This window comes from Salmo salar, unplaced genomic scaffold (genome assembly GCF_905237065.1).
Source record: "Salmo salar unplaced genomic scaffold, Ssal_v3.1, whole genome shotgun sequence".
NCBI lineage: Eukaryota > Metazoa > Chordata > Actinopteri > Salmoniformes > Salmonidae > Salmo > Salmo salar.
Window position 1 is genome coordinate 72,114 of NW_025547535.1, and position 24,581 is coordinate 96,694.

Consider the following 24,581-nt stretch of genomic DNA (forward strand, 5'->3'; position numbering starts at 1 on the left):
ATATGTATATATGTGTATGTATATATGTATATATGTATGTGTATATATGTATGTGTATATATGTATGTATATATATATATATGTATGTATATATGTGTAAATGTAAATATATGTAAATGGTAGTGAAACATGGTAAGAGCATCCGTTTCATTTGGAATGGTCTGTTTCTGAAAGCATATTAATGAACAATTCTCATCTCCATCGTGAGCCATAGTTACAGTTATCTAATCACCTCAGCCCAAATCTGACTGATTTTAGTTATGACCTGTATCCAAGTGCATTGTTGGATAATTCTCACTGCATAACCATCACCATGAAAAAACATTAATCCTTGCCTACACCAGTCACAGTTATTCAAGTCTTAATGTGAACAATGGGTTTGGTTACCTATCTTGGCAAGGGCATCAAAGTCTGCTGTCATCTTTGATGTAGAGATTCTCAAAACAGCTGACAAGTGGTCATTTGTTCGATTTGACCTGTGACGGGATTTGTTGTAATTCATGACTGAAAAATTCTGTTGAAACACACAAATGTGGACCTGAATGAAACAAACATCCTTTGGGCTTTTTAATGTTTGGAAACATTGTTTAATTCAGTGAGCCATAGAACTGGTCTATTGTTGCTGTTTTGTACTTCTTCAAAGCACTGTCTCGTTGCGTGTCGATGAGCTTGTGTGTCAGGCAAAGCGTCAAACAAGACTAAGATTGAATCATACAACACCGTCTCCGACGCTTGGCGGATGTGGCAGGGCTATTTCAGACTACAAAGGGAAGCACAGCTGCGAGCTGCCCAGTGACACAAGCCTACCAGACAAGTGAAATTACTTCTATGCCCGATTTGAGGAAAGTAACATTGAAGCATGCATGAGAGCATCAGCTGTTCCGGATGACTGTGTGATTATGCTCTCCGTAGCCGATGTAAGATCTTTAAACAGGTCAACATTCACAAGGCTGCGGGGCCAGATGGATAACCAGGACGTGAACGCCGAGCATGTGCTGACCAACTGGCAAGTGTCTTCATTGACATTTTCAACCTCTCCCTGTCTGAGTCTGTAATACCAACATGTGGTATTGGTAACCTGCCTAAATGACTACCGACCCGTAGCACTCACGTCTGTAGCCACGGAGCGTTTTGAAAGGCTGGTCATGGCTCACATCAACACCATTATCCCAGAAACCCTAGACCCACTCCAATTTGCATACCACCCCAACAGATCCACAGATGATGCAATCTCTATTGCACTCCACACTGCCCTTTCCCACCTGGACAAAAGGAACACCTACGTGAGAATGCTATTCATTGACTACAGCTCAGCGTTCAACACCATCGTACCATCAAAGCTCATCACTAAGCTAAGGACCCTGGAACTAAACACCTCCCTCTGCAACTGGATCCTGGACTTCCTGACGGGCCGCCCCCAGGTGGCAAGGGTAGGTAACAACACATCTGCCACGCTGATCCTCAACACGGGGGCCCCTCAAGTGTGCGTGCTCAGTTCCCCTCCTGTACTCCCTGTTCACTCATGACTGCATGGCCAGGCACGACTCCAACACCATCATTAAGTTTGCCGATGGCACAACAGTGGTAGGCCTGATCATCAACAACGACGAGACAGCCTATAGGGAGGAGGTCAGAGACCTGGCCGTGTGGTGCCAGGACAACAACCTCTCTCTCAACGTGATCAAGACAAAGGAGATGATTGACGGGGCTGCAGTGGAGCAGGTTGAGAACTTTAAGTTCCATGTATCGTTGAGATTTGTCCAGATGGAATTGGTGTAGGGTGCATAGTGCTCACTGCTTACCGTACATCCTTATACTCTTCAGCAGATTATAAACCTTGATGAGAAGCATGCAGTGTTAATGCTGCATTTTATGGGGAGTGATTTAGATGTGTGTGTGTGTGTGTGTGTGTGTGTTGTAGTTTATTAATTCGACCATTTTAAAAAACAAGCACACAAAACATAAAAGCCATACATGCACATGAATAAAATCATGGAGGATAACACAATAAAGTCTGGGACTTATTTCCATTGTGGTCCTCTTGAGACAAGATGGCTAGACAAGATCCAACACATTATGGCAGCGAAATAATCAAACAAAAACAGAGAAGAACATCATCTATCTCATCATTCCAGTTACATCATAGGGGTTATTCATATGGGCACAGAGGACATCAAACATATTTTTACTTTATTTTTAAAGCTGCCCAGAGAGGACGTTGTTTTTATAGGCAGAGGCAACTCATTCCATTCTGAGGCTCCAGTATACAAGAAAGTACCTTTCCCAGCATTACTCCTGAACCTGTATAAGCACACATCAGCAACACCTGATCTGGTGCTGTGATTGTGTGCATCCCTAACACGAGGAAAGTAATCACTTAGATATCTGGGCGCAGGACCAAAAATACTCCTGTAAACCAAACCTAGTCTAATCTGGGACACCCTAGCTTCAACAGGCAGCCAGTTTAGTTCCTGAAAGCAGCTCCTGCCTATGTGAGTACATGGACTCACCTTCAATACTACCCTGATCAACTTATTCTGGGCTATCTGGAGCTTCATAAGTTTAGATAAGCCCCCAAACCAGGAAGTACTAGCATAGTCAAAATGGCATTGAATGAGGGCAGTAGCTAGCACTTTCATGGAGTCCTTATCAAGCAGCTTGGACTTTCTAGCCAAAAACTTAGTCCTGGCATTAACCTTCCCTAGCACCTTATTGGCCATGCTCACACCTCCCAAGCTTCCATCAAGGATACATCCTAAGTAGCTAACAGAGGTTTTAGTAGTCAGCACCTCACCCCCTAACTCCACTCTGATTTCAGACGACCTACACAATTTAGGTCTGGATCCCAAAATAATTGCTTCAGTTTTCCCTAAGTGCAGAGATAGCTTATTATCTCCAAGCCATTTGCTAATGTTAGTAAGCTCTGTGCTAAGTATGCTCTCCAACATAGTTTTACTTTTGTGAGACACCAGAAGTGTAGAGTCATCCGCATAAAGAAAAAGACGGCAAGAACATGCATCTTTCATATCGTTAATATACAATAAAAACAGAAGAGGCCCAAGCACGCTCCCCTGCGGAACGCCACAACTCATTGGTTTTGCCTGAGACAGTGAACCATTAACCTCTACTACTTGCTCCCTTCCTAATAAATAGGACTTTACCCAGCCTAGAGGGATACTGCTTAACCCCAGTGCCTCCAGTTTGGAGATTAGGAGACAGTGGTTAACTGAATCAAAGGCCTTCTGTAGGTCAAGCAGTACCATTCCACACAGATTTCCCTCATCAATCTCTTTCCTGATGAAGTCAGTCAGGTAAAGTAGACATGAATCAGTGGAGTATGTTTTTCTAAAAACTCGACTGAAAATCAGACATTAGACCCTGTTTGTTAACATATTCATACATTTGCTCATGTACAATTCTCTCCAGGATCTTTGATATTACAAAGAGGATAGATACAGGCCTATAATTCCCAGGGTCAGACTTTATCCCCTTCTTATACAGAGGAATAACTTTAGCTTGTTTCATGTCCCTGGGAAAGGTGTGGTAAGGAAGGTAATGAAGTGTGTTGATCACGGTGGTATAGTCTAACAGGCTGACTACACCGCTCGCGTCGCAAAATAAATGTAGAAATCTATATTATTCAATTATTGCACCCACACTGCTCGCGCGAGTCAATGAGTCTGCGTCGCCAAGGGCTAAAATAGAAGTTAGTTCTATTTGTGACGCAGATCACGCTATAAGTCCTGCCTCTTCCATCTCCTCATTGGTTTATAGAAGCAGGTACCCACGTGTCATCTCCTCATTGGTTATACCCACGTGGGTGACTGAAAGACGAACAAGGTCGATGGCGGTAATGCACCTAGTTTATGAAAGTTGCCAATTGCAATATAAAGTCAAGAGAAGAAAAAGCCTAGAAAGAGGAGAGATGACTTGAAACGATTCAGTTGACCGTTTTATGTGTGGATTAATTGTCGAAGTGGAGGACAGCCACCCTAGTCATGGACTGTTCTCTCTGCTACTGCAGGGCAAGGGGTACCGGAGCACCAAGTCTAGGTCCAAAAGGCTTAACAGCTTCTACCCCCAAGCCATAAGACTCCTGAACATCTAATCAAATGGCTACCCAGACCCTTCTTTTCCGCTGCTGCTACTCTGTTTATTATCTATGTATAGTCACTTTAATAACTCTACCTACATGTACATATTACCTCAATTACCTCCACTAACCGGTGCTCCCCTCACATTGACTCTGTAAAGGTGCCCCCCTGTATATAGCCTCCACATTGACTCTGTACCGGTACCCCCCTGTATATAGCCTCCACATTGACTCTGTACCGGTACCCCCTGTATATAGCCTCCACATTGACTCTGTACCGGTACCCCCTGTATATAGCCTCCACATTGACTCTGTACCGGTACCCCCCTGTATATAGCCTCCACATTGACTCTGTACCGGTACCCCCTGTATATAGCCTCCACATTGACTCTGTTCCGGTACCCCCTGTATATAGCCTCCACATTGACTCTGTACCGGTACCCCCTGTATATAGCCTCCACATTGACTCTGTACCGGTACCCCCTGTATATAGCCTCCACATTGACTCTGTACCGTAACACCCTGTATATAGCCTCCACATTGACTCTGTACCGGTACCCCCTGTATATAGCCTCCACATTGACTCTGTACCAGTACCCCCTGTATATAGCCTCCACATTGACTCTGTTCCGGTACCCCCTGTATATAGCCTCCACATTGACTCTGTACCGGTACCCCCTGTATATAGCCTCCACATTGACTCTGTACTGGTACCCCCTGTATATAGCCTCTCTATTGTTATTTTACTGCTGCTGTTGAATTATTTGTAACTTATATTTTCAATTTTTTTGTACCTATCTATTTTTTTTACTTAACACTTTCTCAAAACTTCTTAAAGCATTGTTGTTTAAGGGCTTATAAGTAAGCATTTCACTGTAAGGTCTACACCTGTTATATGATTTGATTTGATGGTGCTTTCTCAAGTCTGAGAAGCGGCGGGAAAACTCATGCAGGTTGATCAAAGTGCTGCTGTATGTCTCAGTGCGGCACTGCGATGTGGGCGCGTTCATTGCGCGGCCAGTGTCGGAAAATGAGCGAGAGACCGGCTTCTCATTTGTCTGGAGAACAACATAAGTTTGGTCTTGAATGCTTATTGAAGCACAAAAACACAATTTTTCCCTGCAGTTTCACATTCAGATCTTTCACATGCCCCAGTATGTCCACACCGAAAACAAAGACGCCCAGCCAGTCGGTGTCTTTCAACTCGGAGAAGTCGTCAGCTTTACCAACCATATCAAGGAACATACTGATCTCAGTTCCCACACATGGCAAAATACTTTTCCCAGGCTTAGCCAGAGAACATGGTACAACAAGTCCTGGTGCTCTGCCTCGCAGTCATTGAGCAGCTGAATGAACTGACGATGGTTAAGCCTCCTTGCCCGTATAAAGTTGAACTGACGATGGTTAAGCCTCCTTGCCCGTATAAAGTTGAACTGACGATGGTTAAGCCTCCTTGCCCGTATAAAGTTGAACTGACGATGGTTAAGCCTCCTTGCCCGTATAAAGTTGAACTGACGATGGTTAAGCCTCCTTGCCCGTATAAAGTTGAACTGACGATGGTTAAGCCTCCTTGCCCGTATAAAGTTGAACTGACGATGGTTAAGCCTCCTTGCCCGTATAAAGTTGACAAGTTTTACAACCACTTTGACAACATTTTCCAGCTTTAACACACTTTTACACAGGGCTTCCTGACGAATAATACAGTGAAGAAATATCAATATTTCTTCTTTTACTTTTGTCTTTATAATCTTTTTAGTAGCCCAATGTTTTTACCGGTTAGATTTGGTGATCCATCTGTTGTGACGTTTGTCAGTTTGCTCCACAGTAGATACATTTTTTTCCCATGCAGGCAGACACCCTGTCAGATAAATCAGAGCCCCTGGTTGTTCACATCATTGATTCCATCGCAAGAATTGAGAGTTGTCGTTTATTCCTCTGAGAAACATGTTAAGTGGAGCGGTGTCTCTGATGTCACTGCTCTCATCCAGTGCTATAGAAAAAAACAGATCAAAGCCATCTGCTTTTTTTTTCTTCAACTGGGAGATTAGCTCCTCACCTATCACTTCTACGCGCCTGGTGATGGTTCTGCGTGATAAACTAATTTTCTCAAATTGGCTTTTTCTCTCAGGACAAAATATACCAGCAGTCTCCACCACAAAGTCCCCTTCAGTAAAATGTTTGCTATACTTAGATTTTTATGTGCCGCTACGTAGCTTGCCTTAGTTACGGAGTCTGGAGTAGAGCACCGTTTCGTAAGTGTATTTTGTTGGGCTTTTAAGTTTGTGGCAAGTTTTGAAGCCTTCCTTGCCTTTTCCTGAGAGGACAGATAGCTAGCGTAGTTAGCATGCTTGCTTGAAAAATGACGATTTGAGATTATATTCCTTAAAAACGGCAACACTTTCTTGGCATATCAGACAGTACCGCCTTATGTCCCATATTAGTATATATAAAAAAAAGTATTTTGCTATCCATTCTTCTTTAAACACACAACATTCAGAGTCCACTTTTCTAATTTTCGCAGCACTTATTTTTCACGTCAAAAGTCGTCAAGCAATGAAGTGGCTATGATGACTGAGCGCATTCTGAATCAGACTGTAGGCCGAAATACAGTGCGTGCTTGCCAGGCTACAGCGCCATCTATTGGGGGTTGTTTGTGTATCATGGAATGAGTCATTTTAGGCCAAAAATCTTAACTCAAATATTATAATATTTATTATATTTAAAAAATGTCTCGCGGGCCGTACTTTGCCATTCCCCCCCCCCCCCCCCCCCGGACTGAGGTAATGGAAAGTGTACACATCAAAGCGTGAGTGATGGAGAAGCAGGACATGAGAAGAAAATGAATGTCCACTGACTCCAGGCCAAATGCCACACTTTTCCATATATAGTGCACCACTTTAGACCAGGACCCAAAAGGACTATGTAGGGTATAGGATTCCATTTGGGATGCAGCCAGTGTTTACTGCTCCCAAAAGCCAGACATAAAAGGTGTTGTGATCTTAACAGAAGCTTCATTATACAGACAGGGAACAGACATTAGATTTCCTCTCTCATTTAGTTCCTTCTCACAATCTGTGTCCCAAATGGCACCCTATTCCCTATATACTGCACTACTTTTGACAAGAACCCTGTTCAAAAGTAGTGTACTTCATAAGGGAATAGGAGTGCCAATTGGTACGGTTACATTCTCTAATACCAGTAGGCCTTTCATATGGTTGTTGTAGTGTGAAGAGAATAGGATCCTTATAAACCATCAACAGAATATAGGATCCTTATAGAACCATCATCAGAATATAGGATCCTTATAGAACCATCATCAGAATATAGGATCCTTATAGAACCATCAGAATATAGGATCCTTATAGAACCATCATCAGATTATAGGATCCTTATAGAACCGTCAACAGAATATAGGATCTTGATAGAACCGTCATCAGAATATAGGATCTTTATAGAACCATCATCAGAATATAGGATCCTTAGAGAACCATCAACATAATATAGGATCCTTATATCAAATCAAATCAAATCAAATTTATTTTTATATAGCCCTTCGTACATCAGCTGATATTCTCAAAGTGCTGTACAGAAACCCAGCCTAAAACCCCAAACAGCAAGCAAAGCATGTGAAAGAAGCACGGTGGCTAGGAAAAACTCCCTAGGAAAAACTCCCTAGAAAGGCCAAAAACCTAGGAAGAAACCTAGAGAGGAACCAGGCTATGAGGGGTGGCCAGTCCTCTTCTGGCTGTGCAGGGTGGATATTAAAACAGAACATGGTCAAAATGTTAAAATGTTAAAATGTTCATAAATGACCAGCATGGTCAAATAATAATAATCATAGTAGTTGTCGAGGGTGCAACAAGCACGTCCGGTGAACAGGTCAGGGTTCCATAGCCGCAGGCAGAACAGTTGAAACTGGAGCAGCAGCACGGCCAGGTGGACTGGGGACAGCAAGGAGTCATCATACCAGGTAGTCCTGAGGCATGGTCCTAGGGCTCAGGTCCTCCGAGAGAAAGACAGAAAGAGAGAAAGAGAGAATTAGAGAGAGCATATTTAAATACACACAGGACAACCGGATAAGACAAGAGAAATACTCCAGATGTAACAGACTGACCCTAGCCCCCGACACATAAACTACTGCAGCATAAATACTGGAGGCTGAGACAGGAGGGATCAGAAGACACTGTGGCCCCATCCGATGATACCCCGGACAGGGCCAAACAGGCAGGATATAACCCCACCCACTTTGCCAAAGCACAGCCCCCACACCACTAGAGGGATGTCTCCAACCACCAACTTACCGTCCTAAGACAAGGCCGAGTATAGCCCACAACGATCTCCGCCATGGCACAACCCAAGGGGGGGCGCCAACCCAGACAGGAAGACCACGTCAGTGACTCAACCCACTCAAGTGACGCACCCCTCCCATGGACGGCATGGAAGAACACCAGTAGGCCAGTGACTCAGCCTCTGTAAAAGGGTTAGAGGCAGAGAATCCCAGTGGAAAGAGGGGAACCGGCAAGGCAGAGACAGCAAGGGCGGTTCGTTGCTCCAGCCTTTCCGTTCACCTTCACACTCCTGGGCCAGACTATACTTAATCATAGGACCTACTGAAGAGATAAGTCTTCAGTAAAGACTTAAAGGTTGAGACTGAGTCTGCGTCTCTCACATTGGTAGGCAGACCATTCCATAAAAATGGAGCTCTATAGGAGAAAGCCCTACCTCCAGCCGTTTGCTTAGAAATTCTAGGGACAATTAGGAGGCCTGCGTCTTGTGACCGTAGCGTACGTGTAGGTATGTACGGCAGGACCAAATCGGAAAGATAGGTAGGAGCAAGCCCATGTAATGCTTTGTAGGTTAGCAGTAAAACCTTGAAATCAGCCCTTGCCTTAACAGGAAGCCAGTGTAGGGAGGCTAACACTGGAGTAATATGATCAAATTTTTTGGTTCTAGTCAGGATTCTAGCAGCCGTATTTAGCACTAACTGAAGTTTATTTATAGAACCATCAGACAGAATATATGGTCTTTATAGAACCATCATCAGAATATAGGATCTTTATAGAACCATCATCAGAATATCGGATCTTTATGGAACCATCATCATAATGTAGGATCTTTATTAGAACCATCATCAGACAGAATATAGGATCTTTATTAGAACCATCATCAGACAGAATATAGGATCCTTATAGAACCATCAACAGAATATAGGATCTTTATAGAACCATCATCAGAATATCGGATCTTTATGGAACCATCATCAGAATGTAGGATCTTTATTAGAACCGTCATCAGACAGAATATAGGATCTTTATTAGAACCATCATCAGACAGAATATAGGATCTTTATTAGAACCATCATCAGAATATAGGATCCTTATAGAACCATCAGCAGACAGAATGTAGGATCTTTATTAGAACCATCATCAGACAGAATGTAGGATCTTTATTAGAACCATCATCAGACAGAATATAGGGTCTTTATAGAACCATCATCAGAATATAGGATCTTTATAGAACCATCATCAGACAGAATATAGGATCTTTATAGAACCATCATCAGAATATAGGATCTTTATAGAACCATCAACAGAATATAGGATCTTTATTAGAACCATCAGACAGACTATAGGATCTTTATAGAACCATCAGCAGACAGAATATGGGATCTTTATTAGAACCATCATCAGAATATAGGATCCTTAGAGAACCATCAACATAATATAGGATCCTTAGAGAACTATCAACAGATTATAGGATCCTTAGAGAACCATCATCAGAATATAGGATCTTTATTAGAACCATCATCAGACAGAATATAGGATCCTTATAGAACCATCAACAGACAGAATATAGGATCTTTATAGAACCATCAGCAGACAGAATATAGGATCTTTATTAGAACCATCATCAGACAGAATATAGGATCTTTATTAGAACCATCTTCAGACAGAATATAGGATCTTTATTAGAACCATCTTCAGACAGAATATAGGATCTTTATTAGAACCATCATCAGACAGAATATAGGATCCTTATAGAACCATCAACAGACAGAATATAGGATCTTTATAGAACCATCAGCAGACAGAATATAGGATCTTTATTAGAACCATCATCAGACAGAATATAGGATCTTTATTAGAACCATCTTCAGACAGAATATAGGATCTTTATTAGAACCATCATCAGACAGAATATAGGATCCTTATAGGACCATCAACAGACAGAATATAGGATCTTTATTAGAACCATCATCAGACAGAATATTGGATCTTTATAGAACCATCAACAGAATATAGGATCTTTATAGAACCATCATCAGAATATCGGATCTTTATGGAACCATCATCAAAATGTAGGATCTTTATTAGAACCATCATCAGACAGAATATAGGATCTTTATTAGAACCATCATCAGAATATAGGTTCCTTATAGAACCATCAGCAGACAGAATGTAGGATCTTTATTAGAACCATCATCAGACAGAATATAGGATCCTTATAGAACCATCAGCAGACAGAATATAGGATCCTTATAGAACCATCAGACAGAATATAGGGTCTTTATAGAACCATCATCAGAATATAGGATCTTTATAGAACCATCATCAGAATATCGGATCTTTATGGAACCATCATCAGAATGTAGGATCTTTATTAGAACCATCATCAGACAGAATATAGGATCCTTATAGAACCATCAACAGAATATAGGATCTTTATAGAACCATCATCAGAATATCGGATCTTTATGGAACCATCATCAGAATGTAGGATCTTTATAGAACCATCATCAGACAGAATATGGGATCTTTATAGAACCGTCATCAGACAGAATATGGGATCTTTATTAGAACCATCATCAGAATATAGGATCTTTATAGAACCATCATCAGACAGAATATGGGATCTTTATAGAACCATCAGACAGAATATAGGATCTTTATTAGAACCATCATCAGACAGAATATAGGATCTTTATAGAACCATCATCAGACAGAATATGGGATCTTTATAGAACCATCAGACAGAATATAGGATCTTTATAGAACCATCATCAGACAGAATATAGGATCTTTATTAGAACCATCATCAGACAGAATATAGGATCTTTATAGAACCATCATCAGACAGAATATGGGATCTTTATAGAACCATCAGACAGAATATAAGATCTTTATTAGAACCATCATCAGACAGAATATAGGATCCTTATAGAACCATCATCAGACAGAATATATGATCTTTATAGAACCATCAACGGAATATAGGATCTTTATAGAACCATCAGCAGACAGAATATAGGATCTCTATAGAACCATCAGAATATAGGATCCTTATAGAACCATCATCAGACAGAATATAGGATCTTTATTAGAACCATCATCAGACAGAATATAGGATCCTTATAGAACCATCATCAGACAGAATATAGGATCTTTATAGAACCATCAACAGAATATAGGATCCTTATAGAACCATCATCAGAATATAGGATCCTTATAGAACCATCAACAGAATATAGGATCTTTATAGAACCATCAGCAGACAGAATATAGGATCTCTATAGAACCATCATCAGACAGAATATAGGATCTTTATAGAACCATCATCAGACAGAATATAGGATCTTTTATAGAACCATCATCAGACAGAATATAGGATCCTTATAGAACCATCATCAGACAGAATATAGGATCTTTATTAGAACCATCATCAGACAGAATATAGGATCTTTATAGAACCATCATCAGAATATAGGATCCTTATAGAACCATCAGCAGACAGAATATACAGTAGTTACTTCCTGTAACCTATTTGATATGATAGTTGTACTGTGAGAGAATACAGGAGTACATGAGTTACTTCCTGTAACCTATTTGATATGATAGTTGTACTGTGGGAGAATACAGGAGTACATGAGTTACTTCCTGTAACCTATTTGATATGATAGTTGTACTGTGAGAGAATACAGAAGTACAGGTCTCATACTGACAGCTGGATCAGTCACTCTGTTTGCATCCTGAATGGCCCAATGGATCCCATTGTTCTCTGATCTCTCTCTAGGTTGTTTCTGATGATCAATATCTGTGTTTATTCCTCTCCTGTGTTTCTGATCAATACATGTATTTATGTCTCTCTTCTGTGTTTTCTTTCTAGGATATGGATTCTCATGTCTGCTGTTCTGTTCACAACCATAGCCTTAATAGTAAGTACTGTACATTAGTCAACTGGGCTTCTACCATAGCCTTAATAGTAAGTACTGTACATTAGTCAACTGGGCTTCTACCATAGCCTTAATAGTAAGTACTGTACATTAGTCAACTGGGCTTCTACCATAGCCTTAATAGTAAGTACTGTACATTAGTCAACTGGACTTCTACCATAGCCTTAATAGTAAGTACTGTACATTAGTCAACTGGGCTTAGCTTGACCTCTCCTGTACTGTATAGATATCTCCCAGTCCAATTGCTTTGACAGCATGGTTCAACCTTGGTCCTGGGGATGGACAGGGGGTGCAGGCTTGTTCTCCAGCCCCACACTAACAACAACACATCTGATTTGACTCATCAAGGGCTTGTTGATTAGTTGAATCAGGAGTGTTATTACCTGGTTGGGGAAAAGGCCTGTAACCCCGGTGTGTGTATATACCCAGAACCAGGACAGAAGACACTACTGCTGTGTGGGTTGTCAACTGTCTCTGGGTCTATCAAAATCCTTATTATACTATGTTGTTATTATTATTTCACAACATATGTAACACTGAGCACTTCTTCCCTCTCTCTCTCTCTCCCGCTCTCCTGCGCACTCTCTCTCCCACCTCTCTCTCCCTTTCTCTCCCACCTCTCTTTCCCCTCTCTCTCTTTCTCTCTCTTCCTCCCTGTCTGTCACTACAGGCTCTAGTGTTCCCCAGTCAGCTCTATGAATTTGTGTTTGAGCTCAGGACCACCAGGATCTCCATCAGACTCTATGGAGGAGCACTACTCAGTAAGGGCTGTCTACTGTGACAGTATCAGACTCTATGGAGGAGCAGTACTCAGTAAGGGCTGTCTACTGTGACAGTATCAGACTCTATGGAGGAGCACTACTCAGTAAGGGCTGTCTACTGTGACAGTATCAGACTCTATGGAGGAGCACTACTCAGTAAGGGCTGTCTACTGTGACAGTATCAGACTCTATGGAGGAGCACTACTCAGTAAGGGCTGTCTACTGTGACAGTATCAGACTCTATGGAGGAGCACTACTCAGTAAGGGCTGTCTACTGTGACAGTATCAGACTCTATGGAGGAGCAGTACTCAGTAAGGGCTGTCTACTGGGACAGTATCAGACTCTATGGAGGAGCACTACTCAGTAAGGGCTGTCTACTGTGACAGTATCAGACTCTATGGAGGAGCAGTACTCAGTAAGGGCTGTCTACTGGGACAGTATCAGACTCTATGGAGGAGCAGTACTCAGTAAGGGCTGTCTACTGTGACAGTATCAGACTCTATGGAGGAGCAGTACTCAGTAAGGGCTGTCTACTGTGACAGTATCAGACTCTATGGAGGAGCAGTACTCAGTAAGGGCTGTCTACTGGGACAGTATCAGACTCTATGGAGGAGCAGTACTCAGTAAGGGCTGTCTACTGTGACAGTATCAGACTCTATGGAGGAGCAGTACTCAGTAAGGGCTGTCTACTGTGACAGTATCAGACTCTATGGAGGAGCAGTACTCAGTAAGGGCTGTCTACTGTGACAGTATCAGACTCTATGGACGAGCAGTACTCAGTAAGGGCTGTCTACTGTGACAGTATCAGACTCTATGGAGGAGCAGTACTCAGTAAGGGCTGTCTACTGGGACAGTATCAGACTCTATGGAGGAGCAGTACTCAGTAAGGGCTGTCTACTGTGACAGTATCAGACTCTATGGAGGAGCAGTACTCAGTAAGGGCTGTCTACTGTGACAGTATCAGACTCTATGGAGGAGCAGTACTCAGTAAGGGCTGTCTACTGTGACAGTATCAGACTCTATGGAGGAGCAGTACTCAGTAAGGGCTGTCTACTGCCACTTCTCTGCCAGGGAAACCGCTCAGTCTCACCAGCTATAAATGATTTAAAAACTGTACTTCTTAATATTTAATGGTCCTGCCTCGTTCCTGACTAACTCCTCTAGGGTAGAGTACACTTGTTGTTGATGAACAGTGTTAAAGTGAGGACCTGAAGCAGTGCATTCTGGATCCTGTAGTTCATGTTGAGTGACTTGTTGGCCCAGGAAGAGGCACCAGGTATGATAAGAGGATAACATTCAGATGTCTAGAGGGTTTTCTGCCAGTAAAGAAACTAATCTATTTAACTGGATTGAAAAGACCACCTCCTATAACCTTATTCCATTATACATTAAACATTTCCATCTCTAAATCACAATGAGAATACATTATGTAATACAATGCAATCACACTTTGTATCTCCTTTTAGATGGAACAGGTAAGACCAGAACCAGCTTAGGGCTTACCTAGCTAAATAACAGGTAGGACCAGAACCAGCTTAGGGCTTACCTAGCTAAATAACAGGTAGGACCAGAACCAGCTTAGGGCTTACCTAGCTAAATAACAGGTAGGACCAGAACCAGCTTAGGGCTTACCTAGCTAAATAACAGGTAGGACCAGAACCAGCTTAGGGCTTACCTAGCTAAATAACAGGAAAGACCAGAACCAGCTTAGGGCTTACCTAGCTAAATAACAGGTAGGACCAGAACCAGCTTAGGGCTTACCTAGCTAAATAACAGGTAGGACCAGAACCAGCTTAGGGCTTACCTAGCTAAATAACAGGAAAGACCAGAACCAGCTTAGGGCTTACCAAGATAAATAACAGGTAGGACCAGAACCAGCTTAGTTCTTACCTAGCTAAATAACAGGTAGGACCAGAACCAGCTTAGTTCTTACCTAGCTAAATAAGATATTAATAATCATGAATGCTTTAATATTTTTTAGAGGTCTGTATTCAGTCTGCCATGTTTTACAGTATTACATGATGAGTGCATTTGGGTACAGCAAGGCGTGACTGTACAGTCCCCCTCTGATGGAGGGAGAGAGAGAGGGAAGGATGGAAGGAGGAACCCTACTGAGAAAGGCAGGAAGGAAGAGAGGATAATCCCTTAACAGCGGAAGGCTGTAGGCAACAGGGGTGAAGATACGGCGTTTGTCCCAAATGGCACCCTATTCCCTTTTTTATAGTGCACTACTTTTGTCCTGCGTCCATTGAGCTCTGGTTAAAAGTAGTGTGCACTAATAGGGAATAGGGTGCCATTTGCAACACAGACACAGTTCCTCTACTGTCTGTTCAGTAACAGCCTGGGTTAGAACGGAGCCATAGATGTACTATATAGTTTTAAATATAGTATTATACTGCATCTACCCTCTCTGTGTGTGCTGGGGTCATCAGAAGGGCTCACTACTTCCTGATGGAGAGGATGTACGTTCTACTCTAGTACAGTGTTAAAATCAGCCACTTCCAACATACTGCTCTGATTCCACATCTGTAAGGAAGGAATTGTGGCTGAGAGATTTGGTTGTCTGGTTCAGTTCTGATGTGAACCTATGTAGACCTGAACTCGGAAACCCAGGCTTTTCACAGTACTTCCAATAGTGGAGTGATGGAGACAACAGGGTTTTAGAAGGCTTGCTACACTAGACTACTGTAGGCCTCACCCTAATGCTAAACATCCCTCTCTCTCGCTCCTCTCTCTCTCTCTCTCTCTCTCTCTCTCTCTCACCAGGTGTCTCATTGATCATGTGGAAAGGTCTGTACACGGCAGAGAAAGCCATTATCCAGTGGACCCTGCTCACCGAGGCCTGCCTCCTGTCTGTCCAGTTCCTGGGTGAGGGATCCGTTGTTCTGTCTTTATATCAATTTACTAACAACACAAACTAACAACTATGCAGTAAGGATGCACCGGGCTTCACCTATTGGTTTATGATTGGAACATGCCATCAGAGTTGTTCTTTACAGACTATCTGTAGGTTACAGGACTGTCTATGATCAGTAATAGTAGTGTCTATGGTCAGTAATAGTAGTGTCTATGATCAGTAGTGTCTATGGTCAGTAACAGTAGTGTCTATGGTCAGTAACAGTAGTGTCTATGGTCAGTAACAGTAGTGTCTATGATCAGTAACAGTAGTGTCTATGATCAGTAGTGTCTATGATCAGTAACAGTAGTGTCTATGATCTGTAACAGTAGTGTCTATGGTCAGTAACAGTAGTGTCTATGGTCAGTAACAGTAGTGTCTATGATCAGTAATAGTAGTGTCTATGGTCAGTAGTGTCTATGGTCAGTAGTGTCTATGATCAGTAACAGTAGTGTCTATGGTCAGTAACAGTAGTGTCTACGGTCAGTAACAGTAGTGTCTATGATCAGTAGTGTCTATGATCAGTAACAGTAGTGTCTATGATCAGTAACAGTAGTGTCTATGACCAGTAACAGTAGTGTCTTATCAGTAACAGTAGTGTCTATGATCAGTAACAGTAGTGTCTATGACCAGTAACAGTAGTGTCTTATCAGTAACAGTAGTGTCTATGGTCAGTAACAGTAGTGTCTATGGTCAGTAACAGTAGTGTCTATGATCAGTAGTGTCTATGGTCAGTAACAGTAGTGTCTATGGTCAGTAACAGTAGTGTCTATGATCAATAACAGTAGTGTCTATGATCAGTAGTGTCTATGGTCAGTAACAGTAGTGTCCATGATCAGTAACAGTAGTGTCCATGGTCAGTAACAGTAGTGTCTATGGTCAGTAACAGTAGTGTCTATGGTCAGTAACAGTAGTGTCTATGATCAGTAACAGTAGTGTCTATGGTCAGTAACAGTAGTGTCCATGATCAGTAACAGTAGTGTCTATGATCAATAACAGTATTGTCTATGATCAGTAACAGTAGTGTCTATGGTCAGTAACAGTAGTGTCTATGATCAGTAACAGTAGTGTCTATGATCAGTAGTGTCTATGGTCAGTAACAGTAGTGTGTATGGTCAGTAACAGTAGTGTCTATGGTCAGTAACAGTAGTGTCTATGGTCAGTAACAGTAGTGTCTATGGTCAGTAACAGTAGTGTCTATGGTCAGTAACAGTAGTGTCTATGGTCAGTAGTGTCTATGGTCAGTAGTGTCTATGATCAGTAGTGTCTATGGTCAGTAACAGTAGTGTCTATGGTCAGTAACAGTAGTGTCTATGGTCAGTAACAGTAGTGTCTATGATCAGTAACAGTAGTTTCTATGATCAGTAACAGTAGTGTCTATGGTCAGTAACAGTAGTGTCTATGATCAGTAACAGTTGTGTCTATGATCAGTAACAGTTGTGTCTATGATCAGTAACAGTAGTGTCTATGGTCAGTAGTGTCTATGGTCAGTAGTGTCTATGATCAATAACAGTAGTGTCTATGATAAGTAGTGTCTATGATCAGTAACAGTAGTGTCTATGATCAATAACAGTAGTGTCTATGATAAGTAGTGTCTATGGTCAGTAACAGTAGTGTCTATGGTCAGTAACAGTAGTGTCTATGGTCAGTAACAGTAGTGTCTATGATCAGTAGTGTCTATGATCAGTAGTGTCTATGATCAGTAGTGTCTATGGTCAGTAACAGTAGTGTCTATGGTCAGTAACAGTAGTGTCTATGGTCAGTAACAGTAGTGTCTATGATCAGTAACAGTAGTGTCTATGATCAGTAACAGTAGTATCTGTGATCAATAGCAGTAGTGTCTATGATCAGTAACAGTAGTGTCTATGATCAGTAACAGTAGTATCTATGATCAATAACAGTAGTGTCTATGATCAGTAACAGTAGTGTCTATGATCAGTAACAGTAGTATCTATGATCAATAACAGTAGTGTCTATGATCAGTAACAGTAGTGTCTATGATCAGTTGGTTACAGTAACAGTAGTGTCTATGATCAGTAACAGTAGTGTGTCTATGATCAGTTGGTTACAGTAACAGTAGTGTCTATGATCAGTTGGTTACAGTAACAGTAGTGTCTATGATCAGTTGGTTACAGTAACAGTAGTGTCCATGATCCGTTGGTTACACTAACAGTAGTGTCCATGATCAGTTGGTTACAGTAACAGTAGTGTCTGTGATCAGTTGGTTACAGTAACAGTAGTGTCTGTGCTTCTACATCTGCATTGCTTGCTGTTTGGGGTTTTAGGCTGGGTTTCTGTACAGCACTTTGAGATATCAGCTGATGTAAGAAGGGCTTTATAAATCAATTTGATTTGATTTGATCAGTTGGTTCCAGTAACAGTAGTGTCTATGATCAGAGAGTGTATTTAGAGAGGGACTGAGAGTCCAGACGAGTCCATGTTATCTCCTCTAGTACCTCAATAAGAGACATTCACACATCAGTGGGAAATCAATCTCTGTTCAGTCCTGCAGTGTCGACTGAAGTGAAGTCTGGGGTCGTTATGTACTGTATCAGAGTAGGACTGCTGATCTAGGATCAGATTAACCTTTTAGATTGTAATGAATAACATTACATGGACGGGGGGGACCAGGAGCCGTATGTACTATATCAGAGTAGGACTGCTGATCTAGGATCAGATTAACCTTTTAGATTGTAATGAATAACATTACATGGACGGGGGGACCAGGAGCCTTATGTACTATATCAGAGTAGGACTGCTGATCTAGGATCAGATTAACCTTTTAGATTGTAATGAATAACATTACATGGACGGGGGGGACCAGGAACCGTATGTACTGTATCAGAGTAGGACTGCTGATCTAGGATCAGATTAACCTTTTAGATTGTAATGAATAACATTACATGGACGGGGGGACCAGGAGCCGTATGTACTATATCAGAGTAGGACTGCTGATCTAGGATCAGATTAATGTAATGAGTGTAATGAGTAAGATCACAGAGGCAACGAGGGATCTGATCCTAGATCAGCACTCCTGCTCTGAGATGGTTGATATATATGAGCCCTGAAGTGAACTGCAGGATAAGGGTGTTGCCACGAGAAAAGGGCAACCAGTGAAGAAAAAACACCATTGTAAATACAACCCATATTCATGTTTATTTATGTTCCCTTTTGTACTTTAACTATTTGCACATTGTTACAACACTGCATATAGACATAATGACATTTTGAAATTATTTTGGAACTTTTGTGAGTGTAATGTTTATTGTTCATTTTTGATTGATTGTTTTGTTTATCTATTTCACTTGCTTTGGCAATGAACACATGTGTTTCCCGTGCCAGTAAAGCCCATTGAATTGAATTGAATTGAATTGAGAGTGAAGTTCAATCTATGGTCAAGATGATCACATATACAGTGGCTTCAGAAAGTATTCAGACCCCTTGACTTTTTCTACATTTTGCTACGTTAAAGCCTTATTCTAAAATTGATTAATAAATAAAAAACGTACCAATCTAAACACAATACCCCTTAATGACAAAGCGTAAACAGGTTTTTAGAAATCTTTTGCAAATTTATAACAAATAAAACTGAAATACCTTCTTTACAAAAGTATTCAGACCCTTTGCTATGAGACTCAAAATTGATCTCAGGTGCATCTTGTTTCCGTTGATCATCCTTGAGATGTTTCTACAACTTGATTGGAGTCCACCTGTGGTAAATTCAGTTGATTGGACATGATTTGGAAAGGCACCCACCTGTCTATGTAAGGTCTCACAGTGGACAGTGCATGTCAGAGTAAAAACCAAGCCATGGAATTGTCCGTAGAGCTCAGAGATAAGAATTGTGTCACGGCACAGATCTGGGGAAGGGTACCAAAACAATTCTGTGGCATTTAAGGTCCCCAAGAACACAGTGGCCTCCATCATTCTTAAATGGAAGAAGTTTGCAACCACCAAGACTAGAGCAATCGGGGGAGAAGGGCCTTGGTCAGGGAGGTGACCAAGGGCCTTGGTCAGGGAGGTGACCAAGAACCTGATGGTCACTCTGACAGAGCTCTAGATTTCATCTGTGCAATGGGAGAACCTTCCAAAAGGACAACCATCTCTGCAGCACTCCACCAATCAGGCCTTTATGGTAGAGTGGCCAGACGGAAGCCACTCCTCAGTAAACTGGCACATGGCTGCCTGCTTGGAGTTTGCCAAAAGGCCCCTAAAGACTCTCAGACCATGAGAAACAAGATTCTCTGGTCTGATGAAACCAAGATTGAACTCTTTGGCCTGAATGCCAAGCCTCACGTCTAGAGGAAACCTGGCACCATCCCTACGGTGAAGCATGGTGGTGGTAGCATCATGCTCTGGGGATGTTTTTCAGTGGCAGGGACTGGGAGACTAGTCTGGATTGAGGCAAGGATGAATGGAGCAAAGTACAGAGGGATCCTTGATGAAAACCTGCTCCAGAGCGCTCTGGACCTCAGACTGGGGCGAAGGTTCACCATCCAACAGGACAACGACCCTAAGCACACAGCCTAGACAACGCAGGAGTGGCTTTGGGACAAGTCTCTGAATGTCCTTGAGTGGCACAGCCAGAGCCCGGACTTGAACCTGATCTAATATCTCTGGAGAGACCTGAAAGTAGCTGTGCAGCAACGCTCACCATCCAACCTGACAGAGCTTGAGAGGATCTGCAGAGAAGAATGGGAGAAACTCCCCAAATACAGGTGGCCAAGCTTGTAAAGTCATACCCCAGACTCAAGGCTGTAATCGCTGCCTAAGGTGCTTTAACAAAGTACTAAGTAAAAGGTCTGAATACTTATGTAAAATGTAGTATGTCAGCTTTTTTTAAAATGATTAATTAGCAACAATTTCTAAAAACCTGTGTTTGCTTTGTCATTATGGGGCATTGTGATGTCATTATGGGGTATTGTGATGTCATTATGGGGTATTGTGATGTCATTATGGGGTATTGTGTGTAGATTGATGAGGAGGAAAAAAACCCGATTTTATCAATTTTAGAATAAGACTTTAACCTACCAAAATGTGGAAAAAGTCAAGCAGTCTGAATACTTTCCGATTGCTCTGTATGAGTACACATATTACATTTGTATAGGTTGCATCCCAGATGTCACCGTGTCCCCTATATCAGTGTTGGGAAACACGCCTAGCGCTTAAAAGCATTGGGCCAGTAACTGAAAGGCCGCTGGTTATGAATCCCTTAGCCGACTAGGTGTAAATTCTGTCCATGTGCCGTAGAGCAAGGTACTTAACCCTAGTTGTAAAACGTGCCTGTCCTCTCTCTCGTTGCAGTGACCATCATCACCCTGGTGGAGCTGGGTCGGATGTCAAACTCTGCCATCCTCCTCCTCCTCAGTGAAGTCCTCTTCCTCATCATCACACTCCTCTACTACTACCACCTGGGTCGCAGGACCAAGAAGACCCAGAACCATACACATAGCTCTGATTAGACCCAGAAGACCCAGAACCATAGATATAGCAGTTATGATTAGACCCAGAACCATAGATATAGCAGCTCTGATTAGACCCAGATCCATAGATATAGCAGCTCTGATTAGACCCAGAACCATAGATCTAGTTCTGATTAGACCCAGAACTATAGATCTAGTTCTGATTAGACCCAGAACCATAGATCTAGTTCTGATTAGACCCAGAACCATAGATCTAGTTCTGATTAGACCCAGAACTATAGATCTAGTTCTGATTAGACCCAGAACCATAGATCTAGTTCTGATTAGAGCCAGAAGACCCAGAACCATAGATCTAGTTCTGATTAGACCCAGAAGACCCAGAACCATAGATCTAGTTCTGATTAGACCCCCTCTCCCAAAACAGTGTTATAACTATCAATTTGATATCATGGCTGGTCAGTCCTTGCATCCATAGCTCTGTCTATGAATTTGAGTGTTTACAAATCTCCAACCCCATCCCTCAGCTTTTGACCAAAACAGTGGTGGGGTGGACACTTTGTTATTGTTTGAACTACAGATTGCCCCTTTACGGTCAGTTAAGATAAAAAGCTTGACGGGTTTAGATTGTGGCTCCAAAGCAACACTCCAGTCAACGTGACTGCTTAGTGCTTACCCTGCCCAAATGGCACCCTAGTCTATACTTACCCCACATAGGACTCTGTTCAGAAGTAGTGCACTATATAGGGAATAGGGCTCTGGTCTATAGTAGTGCACTATATAGGGCATAATAAGGTGCCATTTTTCATGGACACTTCGATCACAGTTTCATTGAGACTGCCCCAACCACTTAAATCCATTGTGTTAATAGGTAAAGCTCTGGTTGAATTTTTTTTTAGGAAAGGAGCTTTTAAATGTGATTGCCAAAGAAGGTGATTGTATTTTGCAGTATGCCATGTGTTATAAAACATGTCAATACATATTTGCTAGTTACTGAACATGTACCCGCAGAAAGAGAACAGTGTTGTTTTCAGACTGTGGGTCTTTTCTGTAGATACCTAGTCTCGTGACTCATGTAGAACTTGTATAAGCCTGTTTGGGAAACACTGGGTAGGGGTAGAACCTGTATAAACCTGTTTGGGAAACACTGGGTTAGTGGGTAGAACCTGTATAAGCCTGTTTGGGAAACACTGGGTTAGGAGGTAGAACCTGTATAAGCCTGTTTGGGAAACACTGGGTTAAGAGGTAGAACCTGTATAAGCCTGTTTGGAAAACACTGGGTTAGGGGGTAGAACCTGTATAAGCCTGTTTGGGAAACACTGGGTTAGGAGGTAGAACCTGTATAAGCCTGTTTGGGAAACACTGGGTTAGGGGGTAGAACCTGTATAAGCCTGTTTGGGAAACACTGGGTTAGGAGGTAGAACCTGTATAAGCCTGTTTGGGAAACACTGGGTTAGGAGGTAGAACCTGTATAAGCCTGTTTGGGAAACACTGGGTTAGGGGTAGAACCTGTATAAGCCTGTTTGGGAAACACTGGGTTAGGGGTAGAACCTGTATAAGCCTGTTTGGGAAACACTGGGTTAGGGGGTAGAACCTGTATAAGCCTGTTTGGGAAACACTGGGTTAGGAGGTAGAACCTGTATAAGCCTGTTTGGGAAACACTGGGTTAGGAGGTAGAACCTGTATAAGCCTGTTTGGGAAACACTGGGTTAGGGGTAGAACCTGTATAAGCCTGTTTGGGAAACACTGGGTTAGGGGGTAGAACCTGTATAAGCCTGTTTGGGAAACACTGGGTTAGGGGTAGAACCTGTATAAGCCTGTTTGGGAAACACTGGGTTAGGGGGTAGAACCTGTATAAGCCTGTTTGGGAAACACTGGGTTAGGAGGTAGAACCTGTGTTTCGGTCTGGGTCAGAGAACGACTACTGTCTAATGTTCTGCTTTATGTTGGTTTGGGTCAGAGAACGACTACTGTTGTCTAATGTTCTGTTTTATGTTGGTCTGGTTCAGAGAGTGTTGTCTAATGTTCTGCTTTATGTTGGTTTGGGTCATGTTCATATCGGTGAAAACAGTAAGAAAAAACCCCAGAGTGAAACAGTGAGGTACTTACCTGTCCAATAAGAAACGCTCATGTCAGTTTCTTCCCGTTGCGTTCCCTGATGGACACAACACTGGTTTTGTTCTGTACTAATATATGTTGTATTAAAGAAACACTCCACCTCTTTTGTTTTGTGGGACTCAAGCATTCTTCCATGTGTTTACGTTTTTTGCTGGACTGACTGAAGGATAATCCTTCAGTCTGGGAAAATGTGACAGAAGGAAAAGGAATCAATCAGGCCGATGTATCATTTTAATACTCCCACTGAACAGTTATTTTATGTTCAGCAGTGCATCAAAGGGTCATTTTTAATCATCGTTATGTACTGAAGCTTGGGTCGTGGAAACTGGGCTGTTTGCTTTTGCATTGAGGTAGAGAGAACATACTAGATGCATTCTTCAGATACAATAGAAGGTTTAGGACACTTTGTGTAACACGTTGGACCTGACATGTTTTAAAAAAAAAATCGTTGTGTTTTGACACTTCTACAGAGATGTACTTTTTTGGGGGTACGGTATCACGTCTGATTTAACTTTCTCTGAACACCAAGCAATTTGAATATCTCTTATTAGAATAGAGGAAGTTTACTATCTCTTCATCCAGGCACATCTTTATCTTTCAGCATTTGGGACCACGGTGGATTTGTCATCATGAACGGCATCAATGCTTTAGGAAATGTGATAGATGTTATTATTGTGTCTATCTTAAATGTACATTGTGCATAAAGGTATAGACATGCTGTATTTGATTTGTATATGTATCAACAGACAACAATAAATTGACTATTTTTTCCCTCTGTTTTTCTTTGAGTGGTCTTGTTATGCCCAAGAGATGCTCTAACTTCTCATCACTAACAGTTCTTATCTCCAAGCTATTCCTATTGTCTGTTATTCCTGTTTTGTTTAACGTAATCTATTTCTTTCTGAACACGCCACGTCGTTGTGCCCTGCTGTAAGCAGCCCTGTTGTGCAGTAGTTCGCCTCCAGAGGGTGATGTTGATATGTTTAGAAAGAGTTACTGTCTGGATGGGTCTCGCTCTCTCACCTCTCCTCCTCTGTATAAAGGTCAACACACTGTCTCACC

At 41.9% G+C, this 24,581-nt stretch overlaps 1 protein-coding gene across 2 annotated transcripts in view; it reads left to right on the plus strand.

The window, feature by feature from the left end:
- Positions 1 to 24,294, plus strand: part of LOC106587948 (tumor protein p53-inducible protein 11) — a 58,831-nt gene extending 34,537 nt beyond the window's left edge. For both annotated transcript variants that reach the window (XM_045711329.1, XM_045711330.1), the window contains 4 exons: positions 12,257 to 12,305; positions 12,994 to 13,084; positions 15,852 to 15,953; positions 21,286 to 24,294. In XM_045711329.1, coding sequence (XP_045567285.1) covers positions 12,257 to 12,305; positions 12,994 to 13,084; positions 15,852 to 15,953; positions 21,286 to 21,443 — 400 coding nt within the window. In that variant the 3' untranslated portion in view covers positions 21,444 to 24,294. The remainder of the gene's footprint in view (positions 1 to 12,256; positions 12,306 to 12,993; positions 13,085 to 15,851; positions 15,954 to 21,285) is intronic.
- The last annotated feature ends 287 nt before the right edge of the window (positions 24,295 to 24,581 follow it).